General features: G+C 43.7%; 3 protein-coding genes across 4 annotated transcripts; 1 reads left to right on the forward strand and 2 right to left on the reverse strand.

Annotated features, from left to right (window-relative positions):
* The first annotated feature begins 380 nt into the window (after nucleotides 1-380).
* LOC121310233 (macrophage mannose receptor 1-like) lies at nucleotides 381-6,823 on the forward strand. 2 transcript variants are annotated; one of them, XM_041243535.1, is made up of 6 exons: nucleotides 381-892; nucleotides 2,749-3,102; nucleotides 4,241-4,585; nucleotides 5,566-5,661; nucleotides 5,919-6,013; nucleotides 6,431-6,823. In XM_041243535.1, the coding sequence occupies exons 1-6, from the start codon at nucleotides 856-858 to the stop codon at nucleotides 6,566-6,568; spliced, it is 1,065 nt and encodes a 354-aa protein (XP_041099469.1). In that variant the 5' UTR covers nucleotides 381-855; the 3' UTR covers nucleotides 6,569-6,823. The 2 variants fall into 2 exon arrangements, with proteins under 2 accessions (XP_041099469.1, XP_041099471.1); XM_041243537.1 differs by lacking the exon at nucleotides 2,749-3,102 and having other exon boundaries at nucleotides 388-892.
* Nucleotides 6,824-10,972: 4,149 nt separating this feature from the next.
* LOC121310236 (ferritin, middle subunit-like) lies at nucleotides 10,973-14,011 on the reverse strand. Its single transcript, XM_041243539.1, has 4 exons — nucleotides 13,767-14,011; nucleotides 12,268-12,414; nucleotides 11,631-11,756; nucleotides 10,973-11,307 (listed from the first exon to the last, which is right to left on the reverse strand). Exons 1-4 carry the CDS (start codon nucleotides 13,866-13,868, stop codon nucleotides 11,152-11,154), a joined length of 531 nt encoding a protein of 176 aa, XP_041099473.1. The 5' UTR covers nucleotides 13,869-14,011; the 3' UTR covers nucleotides 10,973-11,151.
* A 6,319-nt stretch (nucleotides 14,012-20,330) lies between these two features.
* On the reverse strand, nucleotides 20,331-25,109 carry LOC121310235 (ferritin heavy chain-like). The gene is made up of 4 exons (XM_041243538.1): nucleotides 24,903-25,109; nucleotides 23,206-23,352; nucleotides 22,131-22,256; nucleotides 20,331-20,557 (listed from the first exon to the last, which is right to left on the reverse strand). Exons 1-4 carry the CDS (start codon nucleotides 25,005-25,007, stop codon nucleotides 20,405-20,407), a joined length of 531 nt encoding a protein of 176 aa, XP_041099472.1. The 5' UTR covers nucleotides 25,008-25,109; the 3' UTR covers nucleotides 20,331-20,404.
* Between the last annotated feature and the right edge of the window lie 1,356 nt (nucleotides 25,110-26,465).

The raw sequence follows: 26,465 nt of genomic DNA on the forward strand, positions 1-26,465 counted from the left end.
AGCCATCCACAGAGACATGGTCAGTGTGAGGAAGTACAGAGCTGGAAAATTATGTGCTACCAGATAACCTTTCCCTGTGCCTCTCTATCATGTAAACAATCTAACTATGAACAGTCTTCCTTTGTGTGGAAGCGGTGAAAAACCTCACCTAGAAGCAGAGAATAGAATCTCAATTTGCATCCTTTCTGTGCTCCATTGTAGCCTGGAACCAACAGGTTCAATTCTAAAAAGCATCTTTATACACAAAGAGACACTTTCATTTTGTTAACTTGTAATGTATTACAGGTTGGCTAGAAAGCTCGGAGGAGAGTATAGCGCCACCGTGAGGTAGCACCCTGGTGTAGTGTGATGTCAGGAACAGCCGGTTTATACCCAGGGAAAATGTGTGCCCTATATGGCAGGTGTTCCTAATGTTTTGGCCAGTTCTTTTGCTCAGCACTGGTCAGTGTGATTTGCATGCTTTGCATTTGCATGTGTGTGTGTGTGTGTGTCATAGGTGTACCGCCATTCACTTTAAGCTACAGGTTAACACTGCAGCTCTTCAGACAGACTGAGAGAGGACAGCTCCTCTCATCATTTGTAAGCTCCCCAGATTTCTCTCTGTAGAGAGCATTGCCAGGGACTGTTACTTTGGGCTTTTACATTCTATAGGTTCCTGAATGTAATTTCATTTGAAAAAAGCTGTTAAGTTATCGAGCTGACACAAAGCTGTCCAACCTTTTCAGGTTAAGGATAATCTGTCATAAATTGTGCAATTCAATTACTTCTACCAAGGAGCCCAGATCTTCTCAGCAGCAAGGACTCTGTCTGTGTGCCTGTCTGCTGGTCACTCTGCTTGACCGCTCGCTCGCCGGGATGGAGAAGAGCCTGGTGGTCATCCTTCTGCTCGCAGGTAGGGCCCTCTTCGCATGGTTGACCTCTCTCTTCTATGGGAGCCCACTCTGTCATGTTAGACTGTGAGAAGAACACCGCATATATATCTCTCTCTCTCTATCTATCTATCTATCTATCTATCTATCTATCTATCTATCTATCTATCTATATATATATATATATATATATATATATATATATATATATATATATATATATATATATATATATATATATACACAATAATATATACCTCGGGTTGGTTTTGGGCAGCAATGCACAAGTATGCAAAGCATTCAAACGTGAATAACATTTAATTACAAACCGCCGCCATTATAACGCTCGCTACTAATAAGCGTTTCAACGCCCGCAGTCTTTACAAGAAACTCGTCCATTTCCTTTGCTGTCTTTGCAGTTGTCCAGATAGAAGATTTTTTTAAAACTTATTCCCCACACTTTTGACATTTTCTTTATCCACACACCGCAGGTAAACCCAGAAGGCAAGTACTTTTTTTCTATTTGTACTCAGTTTGCCAGGATATAATAAATGTTCCCTCTTGCTGCAGGAGAGTGCACACATTGGGATCATTAGAAGACGTGCGTTTTTACTCCTGGGAGCTCACACAAGACAATACCGAGAGATGTGTTGCCCAGTTCATTTTAACAATCCACATGTGATTCTATAACATTGGCATTGAATGTATCCTTCCACCAGTGAAAGATAGCAGCCCCTGTAGCTCGACTGTCTGCTCGCATAGATTTTTTATACGCTTTGCTATGTAAATAAATAAAGAAATGGTTTAATACGGTTTCCCTACAAACACGATGTTCCGCCCTGTACATTTTAAACGCCAAGCCTCCGCTTGTTCTCACCACCAGTCCTGCTTACTCTCAGGCTCGGCACAGCAGTTGAACTCAGAGGTGCAGAGGCAGGCAGACAGGCAGGCAGGCAGGCTTTGTTGTTAAGGTCCAACACAACCTCTAAGCTTCAAAGGCGCTCTGAGCGGCTAACCAGATCCAAAGAAAAGACATTTCAATTTGATGCGATTCTGTTTACTTTCTGACAGCGTTAGCTGATTGCAGAATTCTAAAAAAGCTTAATATCTTAGTGGCGTGAAAGTTGGGTGAAATTAATTTGTGAAAGCTGTTGACCCCGAAGCGATTTGATCTCAGCGCAGGTGAAACAGGGAACGCGTCCCGCCACTGGCTTCTTGGCCCACGCCCGTGTTTGCAGGACAGAGTCGGACGCTCTGCCTGGGACACGCTGCTGGCTGTGTTTCGTTTACTGAGAGTTGTAGCTGAGGGTTGGTCGGCTGCGGTTCCTAGCCCGGCTGAGAGCTGGGACCAAACAGGTCACGGCTACTGTGAGGGCAAAGATACCTTATTGGAGCTAGAGCTGGGACCAAACAGGTCACGGCTGCTGTGAGGGCAAAGATACCTTATTGGAGCTTTATGGTAACAAACGCCAAATGAAAGATCTCCGAGTGTGGAACTGGGAGCGGGGTTTGACGCTTCATTTGCTGAAAAGGATCCCGGATTAGTTTAGGAATATTGAAATCCCATTTGAAGTACAGCGAGCAGAGGTGTGTCAGCGGGACCTCCTTTCTGCAGCAGTAGAGCAGTAAACCACCATTTCCACGGCACCTTTTGAAGACAATAGCGTATTGTCACCCGGGTGATACCATTATCGGTACCTGCCTGTGTTTTGTTCTTGTATGCTGCAACAAAAGACATTTTGCGTGCCTGTGTGGCGAGACAAGGCCAGTTCCGCCTCTGTGAATCTATGTGGAGCGCACAACCCACACCTCCCGCTATAGCAGCATAAATACAGTTCATTTAACCTTTACCAGTGACCTCCTCTGTACTGTTTGTCAGGGCTCTGTGAAGACACTTCCTGCCAGACCAGAAAATACATTGCAGTGCAAACTAGAAAGAACTGGACTGAAGCTGGTAGATACTGCAGAGAGAAGCACACAGACCTGGTGACTGTGCGCAGTCTGGAAGAAAACAAGCAGATTCAGTTTGTGGCTTTGGCTGTATCGGGATTCAACCAGTTCTGGCTCGAACTGCATCGGGAACGTGAGAACTGGCAGTGGTCCAATGGAGATGCTGTCAGCTACACTAACTGGACGGCTGGTAGTGGGGCACTCTACTGTGCTACAGCCGATGCAGGAGGCAGCTGGGGCCAGTCAGTCTGTCATGATCAGAAACCTTTCCTGTGTTACAACGGTAAAGTGCGATTTCATTTCTGTAATGACAGCAAGGTCAAATCCAAATTAACATCATGCATATTATTATAATTATTATTATGACATTTAAAATGAAAAAAAGTTCTAATCTTATCAACTGAAAAAAATCTTAAATGTTTCATTGTGGGTATTATTAACAATGAAGTTTTCTAAATTGTTGTGATTTCATTCCTTTCCAGTCTTAGCTGCAGTTCTAGGCTGTGCGCTGCGCTTTCTCCTTTAGTAGTTACAGTAGCTAAATTAACAAGTGTTTCAGAGCAGACTCCCTGTCCACAATTCAGCAGAAAAGACACAAGCTACCACAGCTCACAGCCTCTTCCATCTCTACAGAAACTAGCCACTCCAGTGAGAGAGATCACAGTGTAGCTATCCTGCTTCCCCTCTCCTCCACAGCTCACAGCCTCTTCCATCTCTACAGAAACCAGCCACTCCAGTGAGGGAGATCACAGTGTCACTATCCTGCTTCCCCTCTCGTCCACAGCTCACAGCCTCTTTCATCTCTACATAAACCAGCCACTCTAGTGAGAGAGATCACAGTGTAGCTATCCTGCTTCCCCTCTCCTCCACAGCTCACAGCCTCTTCCATCTCTACAGAAACCAGCCACTCCAGTGAGAGAGATCACAGTGTCACTATCCTGCTTCCCCTCTCGTCCACAGCTCACAGCCTCTTTCATCTCTACATAAACCAGCCACTCTAGTGAGAGAGATCACAGTGTCACTATCCTGCTTCCCCTCTCCTCCACAGCTCACAGCCTCTTCCATCTCTACAGAAACCAGCCACTCTAGTGAGAGAGATCACAGTGTAGCTATCCTGCTTCCCCTCTCCTCCACAGCTCACAGCCTCTTCCATCTCTACAGAAACCAGCCACTCCTGTGAGAGAGATCACAGTGTAGCTATCCTGCTTCCCCTCTCCTCCACAGCTCACAGCCTCTTCCATCTCTACAGAAACCAGCCACTCCAGTGAGAGAGATCAGTGTAGCTATCCTGCTTCCCCTCTCCTCCACAGCTCACAGCCTCTTCCGTCTCTACAGAAACCAGCCACTCCAGTGAGAGCGATCAGTATCACTATCCTGCTTCCCCTCTCCTCCACAGCTCACAGCCTCTTTCATCTCTACAGAAACCAGCAACATCACTGAGAGATACACTCTGATCAGCACAATGAAAACCTGGGCTGAAGCTCGACAGTACTGTAGAGAACACCACACCGACCTGGTCAGTATAAAGAGCGCCAGTGAAAATGAAGAAATAAAGAAGAAAGCGCCGACCAGTCCCTTCTGGATCGGCCTGTTCAATGATCCCTGGAAGTGGACTGATGGGGGGAACTCAACATTTCAAAACTGGGGCGTTAGTGAACCAAACAACGTGTTGGGCAATGAGAATTGCGTTTTAATGTATTCCCTTAACAATGGTAAATGGGAGGATTGGCCTTGCAGCTTTGAGTTCTGCTTCATTTGCTATGAAGGTAAGGATCTCTGTTCATTCTGGCTTCTCTCAGCGTTCAGGTCCAGTTTAATATACAGCATTGTAGGATGCATCATTATAGATAATGCATGAGAAAACAGATGTGAGGACGTGAATTTAACAATGCAAAAAAAAGAATCGCTACAGTAATTGTTCATTATAGAATCACTGAAGAAGATGCTTAATGAATAAGTATTGTCTTCTTTCCTTTTGCTATTGAGGGGACTTGATTAAAGTCCTTAACATCTTCAAGGAGGTGACAGTTAACCCAAATCAATGCTTTAAGCACAGCACAGAAGCCAGGACCAGTGGATGCAGCTGGAAATTAATTTGATTTAGGACAGAGGGAAGGAGACCCTTCACACAGGGAGTGGATACCCAATGGGAATCTCCAGACCAAGTCATTTGTAGTTCTTGTGGTGTGCATTTTTATAAAGGGTGCGTTGTCAGTTTCAATTAAGACATTTTGAAAAGGCGCCTCAGAGCTTCCCTCACACAGTCTCTCTAAACAGGGCTGGTAATGATTTTTATATAACCCTTGAATACCTGGCAGCTCCTTTCTCTCACACTCTGGCCACAGCTGTGAGGCTTCCAGTGCCTCGCTCATAATCTGGGAACAGACGCTTTAAATAGACTCCCTAATGACCAGATTGTCAGTCAGGCTTGATTTGACAATTTACAAAATATAACCCCTTCATACCGGATCTGGGGTTCAGAAACCCTTTACACAAGGTTCCCTTGGTTCTAACAGGTGTTGTTGGGGGGTGTAGTTCATCTACTCGGTCACACACCCGTACTGGAACCCCTACTTAGCACAGCCCTCTCAAACGCACGTTCAGGGTGTGTTAGGAAACAGTGGACTCAGCTTGATCAGTTTCCGCATGACACCCATCTGTGCTTGCTGATAATTCAGTTACTAAATGTGCCTCTTGGGTGTAAGGTTTGGATTACCATTATTGAAAAGTGCTTGTTTTCTTGCAGAATCAAATCCCACAACCAAAGCACCGGAAACTACTGCAGAACCATCAACAGAAACCACAGAACGATTAACTGAAACCCAGAGCTCTCCTGAACCAGGTATGCTGTTATGTTGTATTCTGAGCAGAACATTTCACAGGTACAAGCCAGCCTCGTTAGAGTAAGAGTATAGGCTGGATAAAGATGCGATGTCAGTTCAGTGGGATCTGTAGCTCATTGCAATGTGGGCAGTTTGCAGTTAGTCTCTATGGTGTTTATAATCAGAGTGACTGCTTCTGTTTATATGCAGAGTCACGGTAACCTGTCTGCACCCTTTCTATCCCATGCTGTGTGACTGGCTCTGTTTCTCTGCACAGGGAAAGGCAGGTGGCAGGTTGTGAGGACTGAGATAAAGGCACCAGAGGGACAGGACCCTGAAGACCCAAAGATCAGAGATGCCATTTTAACTGAGGTAGTGTACGTTGGTGCTTCCACACTGCTGTTGTGTGTCTGTTCACTTTGACAGTTTCCACACGCTCGCTGGACAGGTGCTCCATTAAAAAGGGGTCACTATCTTGAGAACAAGTTGAAATACAAGATGGCACGTACTTACCATGCATCTCCACTAGACAGATCAATGACCATGTTATTCAAATTCCTTAATTGCCATTAAGCGGTTTTATTTTTAATTAGCAGGCCAGGTATCATTTTCAGCATCATTAAGTAAAACGAGGGTGGTTTTCCCAGCTCTGAAATGTGTGCAGCTCTCATGAGGTGAGCTTTACTGGGGTTGCTATGAAGGGCTGAGAGCCTGGCTGCTCTGAAATTCCTCTTGTGGATCCCAGCTCTCCTCCTGTTCTTGTAACATGGAGTATGGTGCTTGTTTCAGCTTCAAGAGCGCTTCTCCAAGGACACCCCGAAGGAAGGCATGATGCTGCGCTGGATAAAGAAGGACGGGAAGATTTTCCACAAGCTGGAGGAGAAGGAGGAGGAGAAGGAGGAGACGGAGACGTGCTCCAAACCCTGAGATAGCACAGCCTGGCCAGCACCTCAATTTCATTGGCTTTAGACTAGACCTGCTTTTAGATTATCAAGCTTGCTTTTAAGAGATATTTTACACCTGCATTGTCTGAGTGATTCATTTCGTATATCTGTTTGATATGACAGTAGTATTCTCTACCGTTCTCTATTTCAGTTACTGCTCAGATTCCTCCAGAACTATCCAACCTTCAATGGAGCTGAATTTACAATGACTGAAATAAACCCAAATTCAGTGACAAAAGATTTGACAAAGTCTTTCTCGGTGTCTTAAATACGAAAAATGCGTCATGGCATTAGACATGGCAGATGAATACCCTCCCCCCCTAGTGGCCATTTCAAACAGCTTCAACACTAATTCATTCCGCTTTCAAGGGTCTAATTGTGAGCAGCTGCCTCTGTGGTTGAAAAAGGACATCGGTTCAGTAAGCCTGGGAAAGAACGATATATATTATATAACGATTATATATAAAAGCATGTTTAACTGTTGAAATGAAATCACAGCACAGCTTATTCAGTCATGGTTTATTAAACTAATAATAATAATAATAATAATAATAATAATAATAATAATAATAATAATGATCTATTCTTTAATTGACTGCATACCCCAAACTGCCACATAGCATATTTAAATCTAAGTTTTTGCTGAAACCACCTCAGTGAAGTAAAGCTAAATCTGTGTGATTTTACCATTTGCTGTATTAATTTGTACATATCCTGCAAACAATGTATAGGCCTATATTTAAATTTCCCTTTAATGTAAGAGTCTTGTGAACAGCACATGTCATCTATACCATATCACACATGAGCAACTCTGGTATAAGGAAAACAGAGAACTTTTCCAAATGCCTACACACGAAAACCTCAGAAGAATGCGCCGGTGACCATAAGGATCTTGCTGTGGAAGCAGCAAAGGAAAGACGGTACAATTTATGTGCAAGTGCTGTCGAGTAACCACTGAACCACTGACAGAAAAAAACGTCCCAAGCACTTTGGAAAGTGACCGAAATCAATCATTTCATACAGTAAGTAAAAAGCGAAAACCAGGAAGAAAAAAAAAAAGAAATATTTTCACACTGAAAAACAGAAGCCCTATTTATATTGTTAATGAATATATATATATATATTATATATATATATATATATATATATATATATATATATATATATATATATTAGAAGACAGTGCCATCTAGTGAATTGCCACAAACACAGCACAGCTCTGGCATAAAGAGGCTAACTAGTATATAACCAAGACTGTCATTATCAAATCATTACACATTTGACATATTATATATAAAACCTCTTTTTAACAGAGAAGACAAGAAGGCACGTGAATTAGCCAACAACCAAAACTCAAAAAACAGCCCGTCACTCTGCAAGGCAACACATTAATAAATAAGAGATGTATGGGTTTTTTTGGGTGGTTTTTATTAAGTAAACGATCCAGTACCGTTAGCCAATCAGCTTCCAGTTCTTGCGGCTCTACTAGACGGTAGAAGCCCGTTGGAAAGTCTCGGCTCCAACTGTCATAAGAACATAAGAACATAAGAAAGTTTACAAACGAGAGGAGGCCATTCGGCCCATCTTGCTCGTTTGGTTGTTAGTAGCTTATTGATCCCAAAATCTCATCAAGCAGCTTCTTGAAGGATCCCAGGGTGTCAGCTTCAACAACATTACTGGGGAGTTGATTCCAGACCCTCACAATTCTCTGTGTAAAAAAGTGCCTCCTATTTTCTGTTCTGAATGCCCCTTTGTCCAATCTCCATTGCGCGGATTGATTTTGAATTCAATCAAATTCAAAAATCAATCCGCGCATGGAACAGGATTCTACTTTTTGACTGGATGTATTTTTAAGCGCTTAAAGTATTCGTCGCTATTGGACAGTAAATACTAAGCAAAGACACAATTGTTCCAAATTAATTGTATTTTCCACCAAAAGCAGCCAATCAGTACTTTGCATCGGCGAAAGCAACCAATCGTGTAGCTGCAAGCCGCGGCGAGCCAATCACAGCCCGTTCCAGCAGCGCGCCCGGTGGAGCAATGCCGCTGCATTCATACACAGATTGAGCAGAGCAAGGCTTCGGCTGAAGGGAGAAGCGCGGCGGGGTGGGAGGCTTTCAGAGCGGGGTTTAATGAGAGATTGGCTCGGTGGTTCAGACTCCATCGTACACGGACTGTTCAGTAATCGCTGCCTTCATTCCTCAGGCAACGTGCCCATTATAAATAGAGGTTTAAACCCCCCCTAACAAGTTAATACACAATAAAAACAGATTTACTGAATAAAAATGCGTTGTTTTTCTGTCATCCAGGCTCTTTATTTAGAAAGACTCTTTTCTTAGACGGTCTTTACTCGGCGGAAAGGCACCCGGCGAGTCAGTACAATCTAGGCTTTTAAATCTGGGTGTTTATTGTAAAGAAAACAAGGGTACAAATCGTTTTCTAATTGCGACAGTGCCCTCTCGATGGCGGCTCTACCGTGTGGCGGCTGACCTTGACTTTCGTTATCGCCTTCGGCTCGTCGTCGACGGGCACTATCGCTTCATTACTAAATACATAAATAATAATAATAATAATAAACCGAAATAAAGACTTACCTCAGGCAGATTAGAGATTAATATTTTTACCTCAGAAAAATAAATAAAAAGCCGTTGGCGCCTCTCGAGCCTCTGAGGCAGAAGAGGCGAGCGCGAGCTGGAGTCGGAGAAGGTGAACACTGGGCTCAATGTTATTATTATTATTATTATTATTATTATTATTATTATTATTATTATTAGTATACTGTCAGCTTGCTTTATTTATTTATTTATTTTTTGGGATTTAACACGGATTCTTCTCTCATTAAAACTGTACAATGCACTTGTAAGACCTCATCTTGAATATTGTGTGCAGTTCTGGTCACCTCGCTATAAAAAAGATATTGCTGCTCTAGAAAGAGTGCAAAGAAGAGCGACCAGAATTATTCCAGGCTTAAAAGGCATGTCATATGCAGACAGGCTAAAAGAATTGAATCTGTTCAGTCTTGAACAAAGAAGACTACGTGGCGACCTAATTCAAGCATTCAAAATTCTAAAAGGTATTGACAGTGTCGACGCAAGGGACTTTTTCAGCCTGAAAAAAGAAACAAGGACCAGGGGTCACAAATGGAGTTTAGAAAAAGGGGCATTCAGAACAGAAAATAGGAGACACTTTTTTACACAGAGAATTGTGAGGGTCTGGAATCAACTCCCCAGTAATGTTGTTGAAGCTGACATTAATTTCAAGAAGCTGCTTGATGATTTTACTAACAACCAAAATGGCCTCCTCTCGTTTGTAAACTTTCTTATGTTCTTATTCGAATGAAACCTGCCGAATAATGTGACGTTACGATCTTGAATTACATACCGGTGTCACGGGAAATAAGTTAGCCCTGAAATAAGTTAGGGGTTGCCTTTTTTGAGCCTTTCTACGCATGCGCGAATCTTAGAGCCGTCGACTTTCTGTCTGTGTACTTTTATTCACAGCAGCCTTTATTGCGATGCTTCCACCGTGTCTAGGAAATTACAAGATTGCTGTATATTCAGGTCTATATATTTCTTACTGCTGTGTTTCTATCGTCCACCAGGTGGCAGCAGAGTGCTGTATGTTATTAATAATGGTCAAGGCTGCTGTATGCAGGGCTAGATATATTTCTTCCTGCTGTATTTATCTCAACCACTAGGGGGCCAAAATGAGACGTTTCAGTGCATCCACACCACCATCAGGGCATCGAACTACATGAACAGCATTTAGGTCTTTTGTTTATCATGTAATCAAAGAAACTACAAAATGATATCGCAATAAAATGAGATAAAAAGTCTACCGGAAGCCCTAATATCAGTCCAGTAGTGTTTCATGTTAGATTTCTGAAACGTCCCATTTTTCAATTAAGTGAAGTCTCTGCAAAGCAGAGCGGAATTTAGTATGTTAACAAGGGAACATTATTCATCAGCTTTCACTGGACTCTATAAAGCCGAGATGGAATTCAATGTTAACATAAACAGTATGTTAGCTTTGTCCTGGGACAAGGCAGCCACGCACCCACGATCACGTGTAGATCCACAGATGGGAGTTTGGGGATATTCAATCTCCACCTGTAAAGCAGACTCCACACCACTGGCTCTTGATCACCGCTCACATCCAGCTCAAGACTTCTTTACTCACTTACCAATGCCTTGAGCAGACCCCCCCCCTCCAGTATCACCAGCCTCTCCCTTTAAAGGAGCACTGACCATCTTTAAAATCCATTCTCTCCCCTTATTAGCAGGATCACTGGCACTCCCAGTAGTCTTTGCAATCTCTTCCCCCTCATTTTTTTTTTTATTGAACAAACCATCTAGTTTATGAAGGGTTGACACAAAACGCAACTCAGTTCATGCTTAGTAATTTTTATTTTGGTCCACTTTGTAATTATTTAAACCCATGTAAAACAAACACAGTCTCAGCTCTCAGACAGCAGGATCACAAAAAACAATTTTGAAATGTAAGAGACAGATTCTTTGAATTCTTTGGCTTTAAGCCTGCTGTTGTGGCTGGATCCCCGGGCTGGATTTAGCTGCTGCCCTCCATGGTGTGCTTGTCGAACAGGTACTCTGCCATGCCGTTGCTGGGAGCTCCCATCTTCTTGAGGTTGGTGATGTGGTCTCCCAGTTTCTTGATGGCTTCCACCTGCTCGTTAAGGTAGTGGGTCTCCAGGAAGTCACACATCTGGAATATTAAAACAGGTGTTACAAAGGCTTTAAAAAGCCACTGTTCCTCTTAATAACTAACATGATCACAGACAGGGGCTCTGCAATGGCAATGCAATAATGGTTGTGTATTACACTGAGGGGCAATGGCAGCACAAGCATAGGGCAGCTGCAATGGGATGCCATTGGTAGAATGAGACCACAGTGTGCTAACTATCCCCTCAATGATCTTCAATGGTAATGCAGACAGCAGCAACATAGGAATGTTGCTATTACAAGGGGTCAGTGCCCAACGGGTCAGTCTGCTCCCTGACTGAAGGGGGCAGCGCAGCGCGTACGTACGTGCGGGTCGGTTTTCTCGGTGGCGATGTGGTGCAGGTCCAGCAGAGCTTGGTTCACATTCTTCTCCAGCACCAGCGCCGACTGCAGCGCCTCCAGCCCAGAGCCCCACTCGTCCTTCTCGGGTTTCTGAAGCAAAAAAAAAAAAAAGACAAGACCGTCAGACAAGCATCGCAAGAGGCACTGTGATCGGAGCCCGCGATGGAGGCTCATACAGCAGAGACAGGAATAAGACTCCTGTTGCACAGCATTGAGATCCATTCCTGGTTTCACTGAGAGTTTAATAGCAACACACCCGAGCGTGTTGCCTAGACAGGGCTGATGAAGCTGCTAGTAAAACCTGGAATACTAAAACGAATTCATGCGCCACATCAATTCACTACCACCACTTGTACACAAAAGTTACAAGAAACTAAAGCTACACACGAAAACCGTGTTAGATGACAATCTTCCAGAACCTCAAAGCTAGAAGAAACCAAAAGTCAATTGCATTACTGGCTTTGAGTTTGAGGCTTAGGGGTCCACCAGCCAGCCTCACTGCCAGGGGGGACTGTGCTCCGACTCGCACAGGCTCCTCGATGGACCTGGGTTCGACTCAGCCAGGTTGGTCTGCGACCGGCTGCGTGACTCGGCCTCTCACCTTGATGTCCTGCAGGAAGATGCGGCCTCCTCTCTTGTTCTGGAAGGAGAGCAGCTTCTCGGCGTGCTCCCGTTCCTCCTCGCTCTGCTCCTTGAAAAACTTGGCAAAGCCGTTCAGAGCGACATCATCCCGTCTGAAATAGTGAGCCTGGAAAAAAATTCAAAAAAAAGTTATTCTACCTTGGATAGAAATGTCATCCTTAACCATCTATTTAGAAATACCAAGAGAATCATACAGGGAAGTGTTTCAACTTGGTCTTTTCAGAACTAGGATTCAGACACGAGAAAGGTGTCTAATCTTAATTTAAAATAACTTTTCAGAGGAGAAAGGCTTCTAGTGGAAGCGTTAGTCTTTCCTCGACTATGGCGTGTCAACTTGATCGCGATGGAGATTCATGGATCACGACAGCCAGTCAGTCTTGGAAATTGGCGTCCAAGTTAACACACGACTTGTGAAAAAGTCTTTGTTTCACATTCACATTGCTACCAGCGGCGTACGCGTCAGCTTTAATACCGCGTTTTATACAAAAAACATGACACACACTTGAGATTTTACACCTTGGATAAAATGAACTTGCAAAAGTAACCAACGCCACTTAAAATCCGTACCACTGCGGGTTAACGCTAACGGAGAAAATGCTGCTAAAATTTAAAACGGAGCCTTATTTCATATTAGTGACGACATTAGTAGCTTTACTCGCACTTTTAAAAAAGTATCAGGTTTCCAAAATATTTTTGCGTTAGCCGATCCTGTTCTGTAAATGTTTAGTGACCCGTCAGTAAGTTTGTTCAAGGAGTACAAGGTCCACTCGCGTTGTGGGACAACACGCAGGTTTATTGCGCAGTATCCAATCTCAAATAGAAAAAAAATAGATATAATAAAATAGTTCATCCCACCTGTCTTGCAGAAATGAAACACACCGAACTAAAACCAGAATTGCTAAACGGGTCGATTAGACAGAGAAGCGATATTTTTTTTACTGGACTAAGTCACAAGCTTTCAAAACAATCTTCCCTGCTTTCACCTGGAGAGTTTTGAGGTCTTGAAAGCTTGTGAATAATAATAATAATAATAAATAAGTCCAACAATCACACCTCCTCTTTGTCTATGATCTCTAGCATTGCCATCTACGCATAATCGATAATCGGATCGATCGATTCCAAAACGATTCGGGTCCGGCGTGAAACAACACGGCTTAGCGGAACCGATCAAGAACGGGTCACACCCCTCAAATCCATACTGCCAGCAATCAAAAACACACTCGCACGCCTGCGTTTCAGAAACGTGCATTTGAAAATAAAAAAAGAGAAACACGACAAGAGCCAGCCTCGGATAGTTTGATCTGCGTCATGTTTGTTTACGGTTCTTGTCTCGGCTTTTTAAAAGCTGCAGGGGACGCTTCAAGATGCATGTTAATGAAGCCGCACAGACAGACGGAGACAGACACACGCAAGGGCGATTTAACGTTTTTAAAACGTGACTGCGTTAATGAAACTCACCATAGACAGGTAGGTGTAAGAAGCAAACAGCTCCATGTTGACCATGCGATTGACTGCAGCCTCGCAGTCCCGGTGGTAGTTCTGGCGGATCTGGGACTCCATTGCAGATCGGGTTGCGGTTTAAAGACAAACAAGACGTGGAGAAAATGCACAAATGCGTTGCGTTTGCAAACCGGGAAGGAGTAGACCTAAAGGCTCCGTTCAAACACTGTTGAAGCAAGTCACCTTGATCTCTACTAGCTCTCCGAAATGGCTGCTCTGGTATTTATAGCGGGGATCGGTGGGCGTGTCCCCCAGGGCGAGGCTAGCCAGTCACACGGCCGCTTGTGAGGCGCTCGGTCCAATCGCCGCCGAGGAGGGGAGGGGTTTCTCGAGGAATCTGAGAAGGGGGCGGGTTCTTAGGGGTTGCTGTGGCAACCGTGTTCCGTCTTTGAATTGTCAACAAGAACTGAAATGGCGGATTTAATTCACCCCCCCCCCCCCAAATTAAATACACAATAAAAATGCAATTTTAAAGGTTTATCTTACCCGAGTCAAAACCCAGTTCTTATGTAACATGTATAATTTACTATACGTTATACTCACCTGTCCCAGTGCAGCTTTTCCCCCCTGTCAGTCACATATACAAAAAAAAAATATAAAGAAACCGTCATTTAGATATTTTAAAAACGTTTTGTATTGGATGTACCCAAGCAACACCACGTATTATTATTATTATTATTATTATTATTATTATTAAATTTATTTTAAGTACACATTCGTTTGACACATTTAAGACTCTTCAATTAAAACAATGTAATGAACACGTTAATTTTGCCTCCGCTTTGTTTGGGCTGGCGAAACAAACCCGACCTGCCTCGGGACGGCGGGGGGGTGTCGTTTTGATGGAAGAGCATCGTTGTGTGTGTACTGTATACACAACAATGCTGGCTGTTGTGCTCTGAAATATTTTCAGCTTTGTCCTTGTTTGCGAGGGGCGCAGAAGAGACTCAATAACACCATGACTCAGCGGAAAAAAAGCAAAAAACGATGACGAAGCATGACAAAGCAAAAACGCTCCCTGACTCAGACTAGATAGCAGAACTTCCAACCGGTTTATTCCGTCTCTTAATACAGTGACCGTTTCTGCTTTTTATATATATATATATATATATATGGACTGTCCAATCGTCCCAGTTTTGCTATTTTGCATTCTCTTTCTCTCTCTCTCTCTCTCTCTCTCTCTCTCTCTCTCTCTCTCTCTCTCTCTCTCTCTCTCTCTCTCTCTATCTCTCTCCATATATATATATATATATATATATATATATATATATATATATATATATATATATATATTGTACAAAACTGTAGCAGAAATTAGCTTTTAAGTTAGTAATAATACAACTGAACAACACAGCGACAGGCAGGAATGCAGTGCACTCTCTTTTTCAGAATTGATCTGTGTTTGTTTTGTGTAGGGGGTTTAGATTTAGTACATGTTGTGTTTTTAAAATTTTGGCAGTACAGTATTTTTCAAACTCCAGTGAAATGTCACAGCGGAGCCTGGCTGACGGGTTATAAACAAAGCATTGTCACTATTAGCCTACTTGGGACGTGAGTGGATTTTTACACTTGTACCTGTGTTCTGCCCTTTTTTTGCCACCTGCCAGTTTTTGCTTCCTGCCGGAACCGCGCATGCTCTTTTGCTACCTTTACACACTACTGCAACACGTTTTCTGTGCTAGAAAAAGCTACCCAACCCAACCAAGAGAGGAAAAAGATTTAGAAGGCAAGAGACTTAAATTTCTGCGACTGTTTCTTTATTAATAACATTCTTACTTTTTAGGTAGGAAAATATTACAGCTGTTTATCTGAAAAAAAAAAACATTCCTAAAAAAAACTACACTCGAACTAAGACTCAGGTCACTCAATTAAGTTAGTAAATTAGGTTATATTGTTGTGACAATTCCTTTATTGTTCACATTGCTCTTTATAAATGGAAAAGTTGCAGTTTTTTTTTATAAATGTGTGCGGTTGCTGACTGTTTTCCTCACCTGTGGAGAATATGCAAGTGGCATTTTCTGAGCTCAAAATGCAACTTGCCACAGTTTAATACCCAATGCTTTCTACAGAATATGTAGGGGTGGTATTTTCTGACACTGCAGTGTGCTTTACCATCATTTAGTACCTTCCTTTCCTATAAAATATACAAGGGTGGCAATTTCTGGCAAGGTTGCACATTTTGGCAATTATATCTGCCACTAATTACTACCGATAGCAAATTCTGGCAGGAAGGCTCATTCTGGCAGTACCCCGGACAAATCAGGTCAAGTTATAGTCCGTCTGACTGTCTAAATGGCGAACAAGATTAGTGGCGTGAATTTGGATCAATCTTCACACACTCCTTAACCTCCTTTAAACGTCCCAGATTGTGTTTTCGTTATAATCTGACAAACTGCTTTAAGATGGGTTTCTTTCAAAAACTGCACCTTTGAGAACTGCACAGGGAATGCTAGCAGTACTGGAAAACAGTGCAAAGTCATTGCCACACCCTGACTCAGCAGATTTCCAACGGAACTTCATAAAATGAAAATGAGACACACACATATTCTATCCAGTTACATTACCGGTTAGGAAGATACAGAACAGGTTTTCAATGCCTGGCTCTTAAGCAACTGTTCCCAATGCAACCCACGTCATGGGATATTTAAAGGTGTAATCCCTAATATTTTAAAACACATTATCCAATCACTGATTAGCCAGTGAACATGTTAACAAAAGCTAATAAAAGGTGAGAGAATGGATTTGTAAGCATACAGATAATGCTGAAGGCAGCACATTTAAAACGATAAGACACCTATTAAGATATCTCTCTCTCTCTCTCTATATATATATATGTATATATATTATACCTATTAAACGATTCTAGAAACATTTTATTTTCAGAATTCAGGGTTAATGGTTTCTTCGGCAGTTTCCCCTCTAGGATGTTACAGTGTCATTGACTGATATCACAAGACGTTCACCAGGTTTGCTGACACAGCTGGATTCTGTATTTATGCTTCGTCACAGTGCAGATCTGTTCAGCTCGGATTACTGAAGCTGTGGTCACGAGGACTGGAAATGTGCTGACAGGAAACGAAAAGCTGTGAGAAAGAGGAAGCACAGACCAGAAGACCTGCAGATCCTTCTGGTCAAGGACTCAGAGTCCAGGAGCTGCTCTTCAGTGCTGGCTGCATGAGGGTCTTTATAATAATGCCATTGGAGTGCCACATCTGCCTGTATTGCCATTGAAGATCGTTGAGGGGATAGTTATCACAATGTGGTCTCATTCTACCAATGGCATCCCATTGCAGCTGCCCTATGCTTGTGCTGCCATTGCCCCTCAGTGTAATACACAACCATTATTGCATTGCCATTGCAGAGCCCCTGTCTGTGTGTCTGCATTATTGCATTGCCATTGCAGAGCCCCTGTCTGTCTATCTATCTGTCTGTCTGCATTGCCATTGAAGATGTGTATAAAAGGAAGGGGAGAAGTTTGGGGGTTCGTGTGCTGGGACTTTTGTATTGTTTGGCAACTTAGTAGTGAAGGTGAACACCCAGCTAGCAGGCGTGTTTAAACCTTGTGTTTTGGGTGCTGTTTGGTTAATAAAGTCCTCAGCAGCGCTTTAAAACTGCAGCTGTCTGTCTCCAGGTCCAATTCCTGTAGGTAACCAGCCTGGGCCTGGACGCTCTCCTGGCAGAGTCTTATTATCGTCTGAAACAAGGTCTTTTCTCTCTCTGTCTGATGCGCAGAAGTTAATTCCCGCCTCTGTTTCATCTCGACGGGACTGCTGCATTGGTTTATTTTGTCGTGCCTCGTCCCATTGGCAGTGCGTCCAGAATGGAACAGAGAAACTCCTGGGCTGGACTCACTGCAAAAAAATACAGAAAACAGGACTGGAGAGATTGCAAAGCACTCGGAATGCAACCCTCACCTTGTCTACAACGCAAGCTATGAAAACAAAACACACACAGACTGTTTCACACAATATTTGCCTTAAGCTCTGAGTGAAACCAGGAATGGACCACACTGCTGTGCAACTGGAGTCTTATTCCCATCTCTATGGTTTTTCTATGAGAGCGTGTCAATACAGAGATCAATATAATACAGAGATCCACAGGGCTGGGAATCAGACTCCTATTGCACAGCAGTGTGATCCAGTCCAGGTTTCTCTGCTACCAGCTTGATCAGCCCCCAGTGTGTCTAGCTAACAAGCTCAGGTGTGTCTTATTATTAAACTCACAGTGAAACCAGGACTGGATCACACTGCTGTGCAACAGGAGTCTGATTCCTATCCCTGTATCAACCACGATATTTCCCTTCAAAACTGAGGAATATTGTGTTTAAAAAAACGATTAATTCCCAGGATTTGTTTTAATAAACTCTGATAACATCTCAAGAAAGTAAGAGACCCTCTGTGCAGTTTCACAATCGACACCAAACTGAGTTCCCTATACTTTCAGTTCTCTTATGATCATATGGTTGAGGTCATATTATGGGGTGCTGTAGGGCGTTGCCGCGGTGACCTGATTTAAAAAAAAAAACAAAAAACAGCTTGCTTCAGTTTTGCATGAAGGTGCAGGACAGAAAGGGGAGATTCAGAGAGTTATTCTAGGAGCTGTGTAGTGAATGGAGGTGCAGGACAGACAGGGGAGATTCAGAGAGTTATTCTAGGAGCTGTGTAGTGAATGGAGGTGCGGGACAGACAGGGGAGATTCAGAGAGTTATTCTAGGAGCTGTGTAGTGAATGGAGGTGCGGGACAGACAGGGGAGATTCAGAGAGTTATTCTAGGAGCTGTGTAGTGAATGGAGGTGCGGGACAGACAGGGGAGATTCAGAGAGTTATTCTAGGAGCTGTGTAGTGAATGGAGGTGCAGGACAGACAGGGGAGATTCAGAGAGTTATTCTAGGAGCTGTGTAGTGAATGGAGGTGCGGGACAGACAGGGAAGATTCAGAGAGTTATGCTGTGAACGATGATCACTTGTAAGGAAGAATCTAATGTGTTGGATAATGTAGAAGTACTCTGTGATTACTTGTCTGTCAAAAGTCCAAAGTCAATGTTTTATTTTCCTGATTAGTAAAAAAAAAAATATAGACTTTGAACTCTGTGGGAAAAAAACCCCATCTGGTAATTTATAACTTCAATGAAGTGCTTTGTGATCGTGGTCCACTATAAAAGGTGCTATATAAAATAAAGATTGACTGATTGATTCCCTTTAAAAGAGCGCTGACCATCTTTAAAATCCATTCTCTCACCTCTTATTAGCTTTATTAACAGGATCACTGGCCCCTCCCTTTAAAGGAGCGCTGACCATCTTTAAAATCCATTCTCTCACCTCTTATTAGCTTTATTAACAGGATCACTGAAAGGAGCGCTGACCATCTTTAAAATCCATTTCTCAATTAGGATCACTGACCCCTCCCTTTAAAGGAGTGCTGACCATCTTTAAAATATCTTGTGTCTTGCGTTTCATGTAAATGTACTGCAGTCAGCGCCCTCTAGTGTTTCAATACTGCAATTACTTTTTTTTTTTTTTTTTTTTTTTATAAATGATCCATTTCATTTAAAAGCGGTTATACATTTTGTCTGAGCTATACCACGGCAGAGCAGCTGGAGCTGAAGAGAAGCTCCTGAACTCACAGTCAAAGCAGCGCAGACTCACACAGCTCTGATCCCCAAGCCAGTCGCTTCTTTACACCCAGGAACTCCTCAGCCGATGTGAGCTACCGCCCCCTGGAGGACAAAGGCCAGCCCTGCAGGTGTTTGAGCTTGCCTGGCCAGTAGGGGCCGCTGTAGAGCGACGTGCCTTTACCAGGGGAGACCCTCGGGGACCTATAGTGAGCATCAAAAGAAACTGATCACTATTGTAACACATTTATTTTCGATGTTTATTAAGGTATATAAATGATGGACCTGGACGAAATGTTTTTTGGTTTCTTTTGAATCCCTCGATCATTCATCCTTGCCCACGACACGCTGGAGCGACCGTGACCGAAGCTCTTAATCACCTGATTAGTGAGACAGTTGATTGGTTGCTGGATATGGAGCGATTGCAGCTGTTGAATTGCAGGCTTGAATAGAAGCGATAGAGAGAATCGCAGATAAATGCCACGTCTGTGAAGACAGCGGCGCCTTCGTGCGATCGACGTGTTGGAGGCTGGACCAGGGCAGCGGGCTGTGGCTCGCTGTCTTGAGTTCTCACACCAGCAATTTCAAACCTGACGAGACGGTGTAACCAGACACACTCTGTCAATGACAGGACACCAACCGGGAGACCAAGAGTCACAACACCTGCCCGAGATCGACAGATCATTCTGCAGCATCTTCATGATGTCAATTGTCAATCAGCACAATAGAGAGTCACTGCTGCTGCTCTGAAACAGAGTTTGTCATTTTTCAATCACAGCTAGTGAATTTTATCCAAGTATAAAGTGATATGTTTCTTTTGATGCTGTGTATAGAATCAGAACTTTAACACAAAACATCAATTCCAATGTAAGTAACTAGTGGTGATTAATGAACACAAGATGAGAATTTCTCTTTTTAAATGTATCTTTATTGAATGTGCCCAAGTCTACAAGCCTTCGTGAAACAGCCTTCTTGTCTGGAAGGGTCTAGCTAAGAGTGTGCTTGTCAAACAGGTACTCTCCCATCATGCCCTGCTGCTCGCAGGAAGTCAGCTTGCGCAGGCTGGTCACATGATCTCCCAGCCTCTTGATTTCCTCCACGCTGCGAGACAGGAAGTGGTCCTCAAGAAAATCACAGAGCTGGAGACACAGAAGGAAGAGGTGGAGACCAAAGCAAAACTACAACTCCCAGCATGCCTCTGCACCAGGAGCAGCCGCAGTGGTGGGAGCAGTAGTTCTTTATACAGGCAAGTTCAGGAAAAGCATGCTGAGAATTGGTGAGATGCATGCCTCAGCACCTTCATGCCTGAAGGACAATGGGAGCTGTAGTTCTTTACACAGGCAGGTTTATTAAGAGGGGGATAGAGAAGAGACACTCACACAAGGTGTGTCTTATTAAACCCCTAGTGAAACCAGGAATGGATCAAACTGCTGCCCAGCGGGAGTCTTTTTCCAATCCCTGAACGTACAGAGAAAGAGACCCAGACAGACAGCGAGAGAGTCCCTCCCCACACACACAGACAGACAGACAGCGAGAGAGCGACAGAAACCCACCCACACACAGACAGTGATAGAGACACACACCCACACAGACAGTGATGCAGAGACACACACACCCACACAGACAGTGATACAGAGACACACACACCCACACAGACAGCGCATACAGACACACACACACACACACACGACACACACACACCCACACAGACAGCGATAGAGACACACACACACACACACCCACACAGACAGCGATACAGAGACACACACACACACACACACAGCGATACACAGACACACACACACACACACACACACACACACACACACACACACAGACAGAGATACAGAGACACACACACCCACACAGACAGTGATGCAGAGACACACACACACACACAGACAGTGATAGAGAGACACACACACCCACACAGACAGCGATAGAGACACACACACACACACACACCCAACACACAGACAGTGTCTGTGTCAGAGACACACACACCACCCACCACAGACAGCGATAGAGACACAGACACACACACACACACACACACCCACACAGACAGTGATACAGAGACACACACACCCACACAGACAGCGATAGAGACACACACACACACACACACACACAGACACACACACACACACACACACCACACAGACACACACACACACACACACACCCACACAGACAGCGATAGAGACACACACACACACACACACCCACACACACACAGCGACTACACATGTCGCCAGCCACACACCCAACACACCCACCCAGACAGCGCTAGAGACTACACCACACTGACACACCACACACCACACACACACACACACACACACACACACACACCCACACAGACAGCGATAGAGACACACACACACACACACACACACACACACAGACAGCGATAGAGACACACACACACACACACACACACACACACACACACACACACAGAGACACACAGCACACACACACACACACACCCACCCACACACAGCGACACAGACACACACACACACACACACAGCGACCCACACACACACACACACACCCACACACACACACACACACACACACACACACACACACACACACACACACACACACACACACACACACACACACACACACACACACACACACACACACACACACACACACACACACACACACACACACACACACACACACACACACACTCACATGGGGGTCATTGTTTTGCCCGGAGATCTTGTGCAGCTCCAGCACCGACTGGTTCAGCTCCTTCTGATAATTAACAGCGAAGACCATGGCATCCAGACCACCCTCCCAGTCCCCCTTAGAGGGGCTCTGAGAGACGGAGAGAGAGAAAGGAATGAGTCCCAGCAACTTCACTACAAACACACAGGATAACAAGCGAGGGTGTGTCTTATTATTAAACTCACAGTGAAACCAGGACTGGATCACACTGCAGCCATTGCCCCTCAGTGTAATACACAACCATTATTGCATTGCCATTGCAGAGCCCCTGCCTGTGTGTCTGCATTGCCATTGAAGATCATTGAGGGGATAGTTAGCACACTGTGGTCTCATTCTACCAATGGCATCCCATTGCAGCTGCCCTATGCTTGTGCTGCCATTGCCCCTCAGTGTAATACACAACCATTATTGCATTGCCATTGCAGAGCCCCTGTCTGTGTGTCTGCATTGCCATTGAAGATCATTGAGGGGATAGTTAGCACACTGTGGTCTCATTCTACCAATGGCATCCCATTGCAGCTGCCCTATGCTTGTGCTGCCATTGCCCCTCAGTGTAATACACAACCATTATTGCATTGCCATTGCAGAGCCCCTGTCTGTGTGTCTGCATTGCCATTGAAGATCATTGAGGGGATAGTTAGCACACTGTGGTCTCATTCTACCAATGGCATCCCATTGCAGCTGCCCTATGCTTGTGCTGCCATTGCCCCTCAGTGTAATACACAACCATTATTGCATTGCCATTGCAGACTGTCTGTGTGACTGCATTGCCATTGAAGATCAGCACACTGTGGTCTCATTCACCAATGGCATCCCACTGCTGTGCAGGGGAGTTTTACTAATCTGGGAATGAGAGCTCACTATTGCACAGCAGTGTCACCCAGCTCCAGATCATTGCAGCCCCAGTGTGTCTAGGCAACAAGCTCAGGTGTGTCTTATTATTAAACTCACAGTGAAACCAGGGCTGGATCACACTGCTGTGCAGAGGGAGTCTGATTACCATCGCTGTTGCTCTTGCCAATCTTGACTGACAGCTCACCTGGATGGTTTGCAGTAAGACCCGCCCCCCTCGCTGCAGCTGGTATCCCAGCAGCCTCTCTGCCTGCTCTTGCTCGGCGTGGGAACGCTCCAGGAAAAACCTGGCGAAGTTCGACAACGCGACGTCATCCCGGTCGAAGAAGAACGACTGCGGAGACAATGAAGGAAAGCATAGGGAAGCATTGTAAAGCACAGAGAGGTCTGGTAAAGCACAGGGAAGCATTGTAAAGCACAGAGAGTCTGGTAAAGCATAGGGAAGCATTGTAAAGCACAGAGAGGTCTGGTAAAGCACAGGGAAGCATTGTAAAGCACAGAGAGGTCTGGTAAAGCACAGGGAAGCATTGTAAAGCACAGAGAGGTCTGGTAAAGCACAGGGAAGCATTGTAAAGCACAGAGAGGTCTGGTAAAGCATGGTAAAGCACAGAGGAAGCATTGTAAAGCACAGAGAGGTCTGGTAAAGCACAGGGAAGCATTGTAAAGCACAGAGAGGTCTGGTAAAGCATAGGGAAGCATTGTAAAGCACAGAGAGGTCTGGTAAAGCACAGGGAAGCATTGTAAAGCACAGAGAGGTCTGGTAAAGCACAGGGAAGCATTGTAAAGCACAGAGAGGTCTGGTAAAGCACAGGGAGGCATGGTAAAGCACATTGTAAAGCACAGAGAGGTCTGGTAAAGCACAGGGAAGCATTGTAAAGCACAGAGAGGTCTGGTAAAGCACAGGGAAGCATTGTAAATTACTTTAGTAAACAATGGTCCAGCACAGCAATTGTAAAATACAGAGAGGTCTGGTAAAGCACATTATAGCAAAGCAAACAATAAAGCAAGACATTGTAAAGCACAGAGAGTTTCAATGGTAAAGCACATACAGCAACACCAAACACAGGATACACCTGAGTAAGTTTCAATATAGTTTAATATATTATACAGCAGCCGATTGTGAGTTGAAACGGGAATTACTTTAGTAAACAATTCCAGACAGCAATTATATTATTATACAGCGATACCAAACAGGATTCAGACACCCCCCTGAGTTTCAATAGCCATAGTTTAATATATTTAAGCAACACAAACACGATTCAGACACCCCCCTGAGTTTCAAACAACACCAAACACGATTCATCACCCCCCTGAGTTTCAATAGCAATAGTTTTATATATTTATACAGCAACACCAAACACGATTCAGACAGCCCCCCTGAGTTTCAATAGCCATAGTTTTATATATTATACAGCAACACCAAACACGATTCAGACAGCCCCCCTGAGTTTCAATAGCCATAGTTTAATATATTATACAGCAACACCAAACACGATTCAGACACCCCCCTGAGTTTCAATAGCCATAGTTTAATATATTATACAGCAACACCAAACACGATTCAGACACCCCCCTGAGTTTCAATAGCCATAGTTTAATATATTATACAGCAACACCAAACACGATTCAGACACCCCCCTGAGTTTCAATAGCCATAGTTTAATATATTATACAACAACACCAAACACGATTCAGACACCCCCCTGAGTTTCAATAGCCATAGTTTAATATATTATACAACAACACCAAACACGATTCAGACACCCCCCTGAGTTTCAATAGCCATAGTTTAATATATTATACAGCAACACCAACCACGATTCAGACACTCCTACTGTGTTAAAAAAAAGTTTCAAGGAAAATAATGTATTAGTATTATCTCACCACTGAAAGGAATGTGTATGAAGCTCGGAGTTTCGTGTTGATGAGTTGGTTTAGCCCGGCTTCGCTTTCCTGGTGAAAATTCAGCTTGACCCGGGATTGCTCCATCTTCCAGCACAAACACGGAACCGGACCAGCAAGCTAAAAGCACCGAGTCCCGAACTGCCTCTGTGCAGACGGACTCACCGACCCGCTCCCTCTTTGTCTCTCCTGCAAAGACATTATCAGGACAAAACATCATGCATTATCTTTCTCTAGCAGCACGCTTTTTTGTAACCAGTCCACCCCCCTCTCTGCTTCACACAAAGATAAACTTCTATTATGAAGAGCTATTTTTTTTATAAAGACTTTCTTTCTTGTTCCCCCTCACCGATTCTCTGCAGGCACAGAGCTGAAATGGCAGGGGTTATTTTTTTGTTATTGCGCTGGGGGTAGCTGGATAATTTTCAAAAGCATTTGCGCAATATTACAAACACACGTTAGCGCCTTTTATTATATTTCTACTATAAACGCAACAGAAGAACTATCCTTTCATGCATTCTTTATAAGTCAATCTATCTTAATTGTACAACATTTAAAAATGCCAGGTGGCAATTGGAGTTTGGGGGTGTCTGAATCGTGTTTGGTGTTGCTGTATAATATATTAAACTATGGCTATTGAAACTCAGGGGGGTGTCTGAATCGTGTTTGGTGTTGCTGTATAATATATTAAACTATGGCTATTGAAACTCAGGGGGGTGTCTGAATCGTGTTTGGTGTTGCTGTATAATATATAAAACTATGCAGATTGAAGCTCAGGGGGGTGTCTGAATCGTGTTTGGTGTTGCTGTATAATATATTAAACTATGGCTATTGAAACTCAGGGGGGTGTCTGAATCGTGTTTGGTGTTGCTGTATAATATATTAAACTATGGCTATTGAAACTCAGGGGGGTGTCTGAATCGTGTTTGGTGTTGCTGTATAATATATTAAACTATGGCTATTGAAACTCAGGGGGGTGTCTGAATCGTGTTTGGTGTTGCTGTATAATATATAAAACTATGGCTATTGAAACTCAGGGGGGTGTCTGAATCGTGTTTGGTGTTGCTGTATAATATATAAAACTATGGCTATTGAAACTCAGGGGGGTGTCTGAATCGTGTTTGGTGTTGCTGTATAATATATTAAACTATGGCTATTGAAACTCAGGGGGGTGTCTGAATCGTGTTTGGTGTTGCTGTATAATATATTAAACTATGGCTATTGAAACTCAGGGGGGTGTCTGAATCGTGTTTGGTGTTGCTGTATAATATATAAAACTATGCAGATTGAAACTCAGGGGGGTGTCTGAATCGTGTTTGGTGTTGCTGTATAATATATTAAACTATGGCTATTGAAACTCAGGGGGGTGTCTGAATCGTGTTTGGTGTTGCTGTATAATATATAAAACTATGGCTATTGAAACTCAGGGGGGTGTCTGAATCGTGTTTGGTGTTGCTGTATAATATATTAAACTATGGCTATTGAAACTCAGGGGGGTGTCTGAATCGTGTTTGGTGTTGCTGTATAATATATTAAACTATGGCT

The sequence above is a fragment of the Polyodon spathula genome, unplaced genomic scaffold (assembly GCF_017654505.1).
Source record: "Polyodon spathula isolate WHYD16114869_AA unplaced genomic scaffold, ASM1765450v1 scaffolds_1880, whole genome shotgun sequence".
Classification (NCBI taxonomy): domain Eukaryota; kingdom Metazoa; phylum Chordata; class Actinopteri; order Acipenseriformes; family Polyodontidae; genus Polyodon; species Polyodon spathula.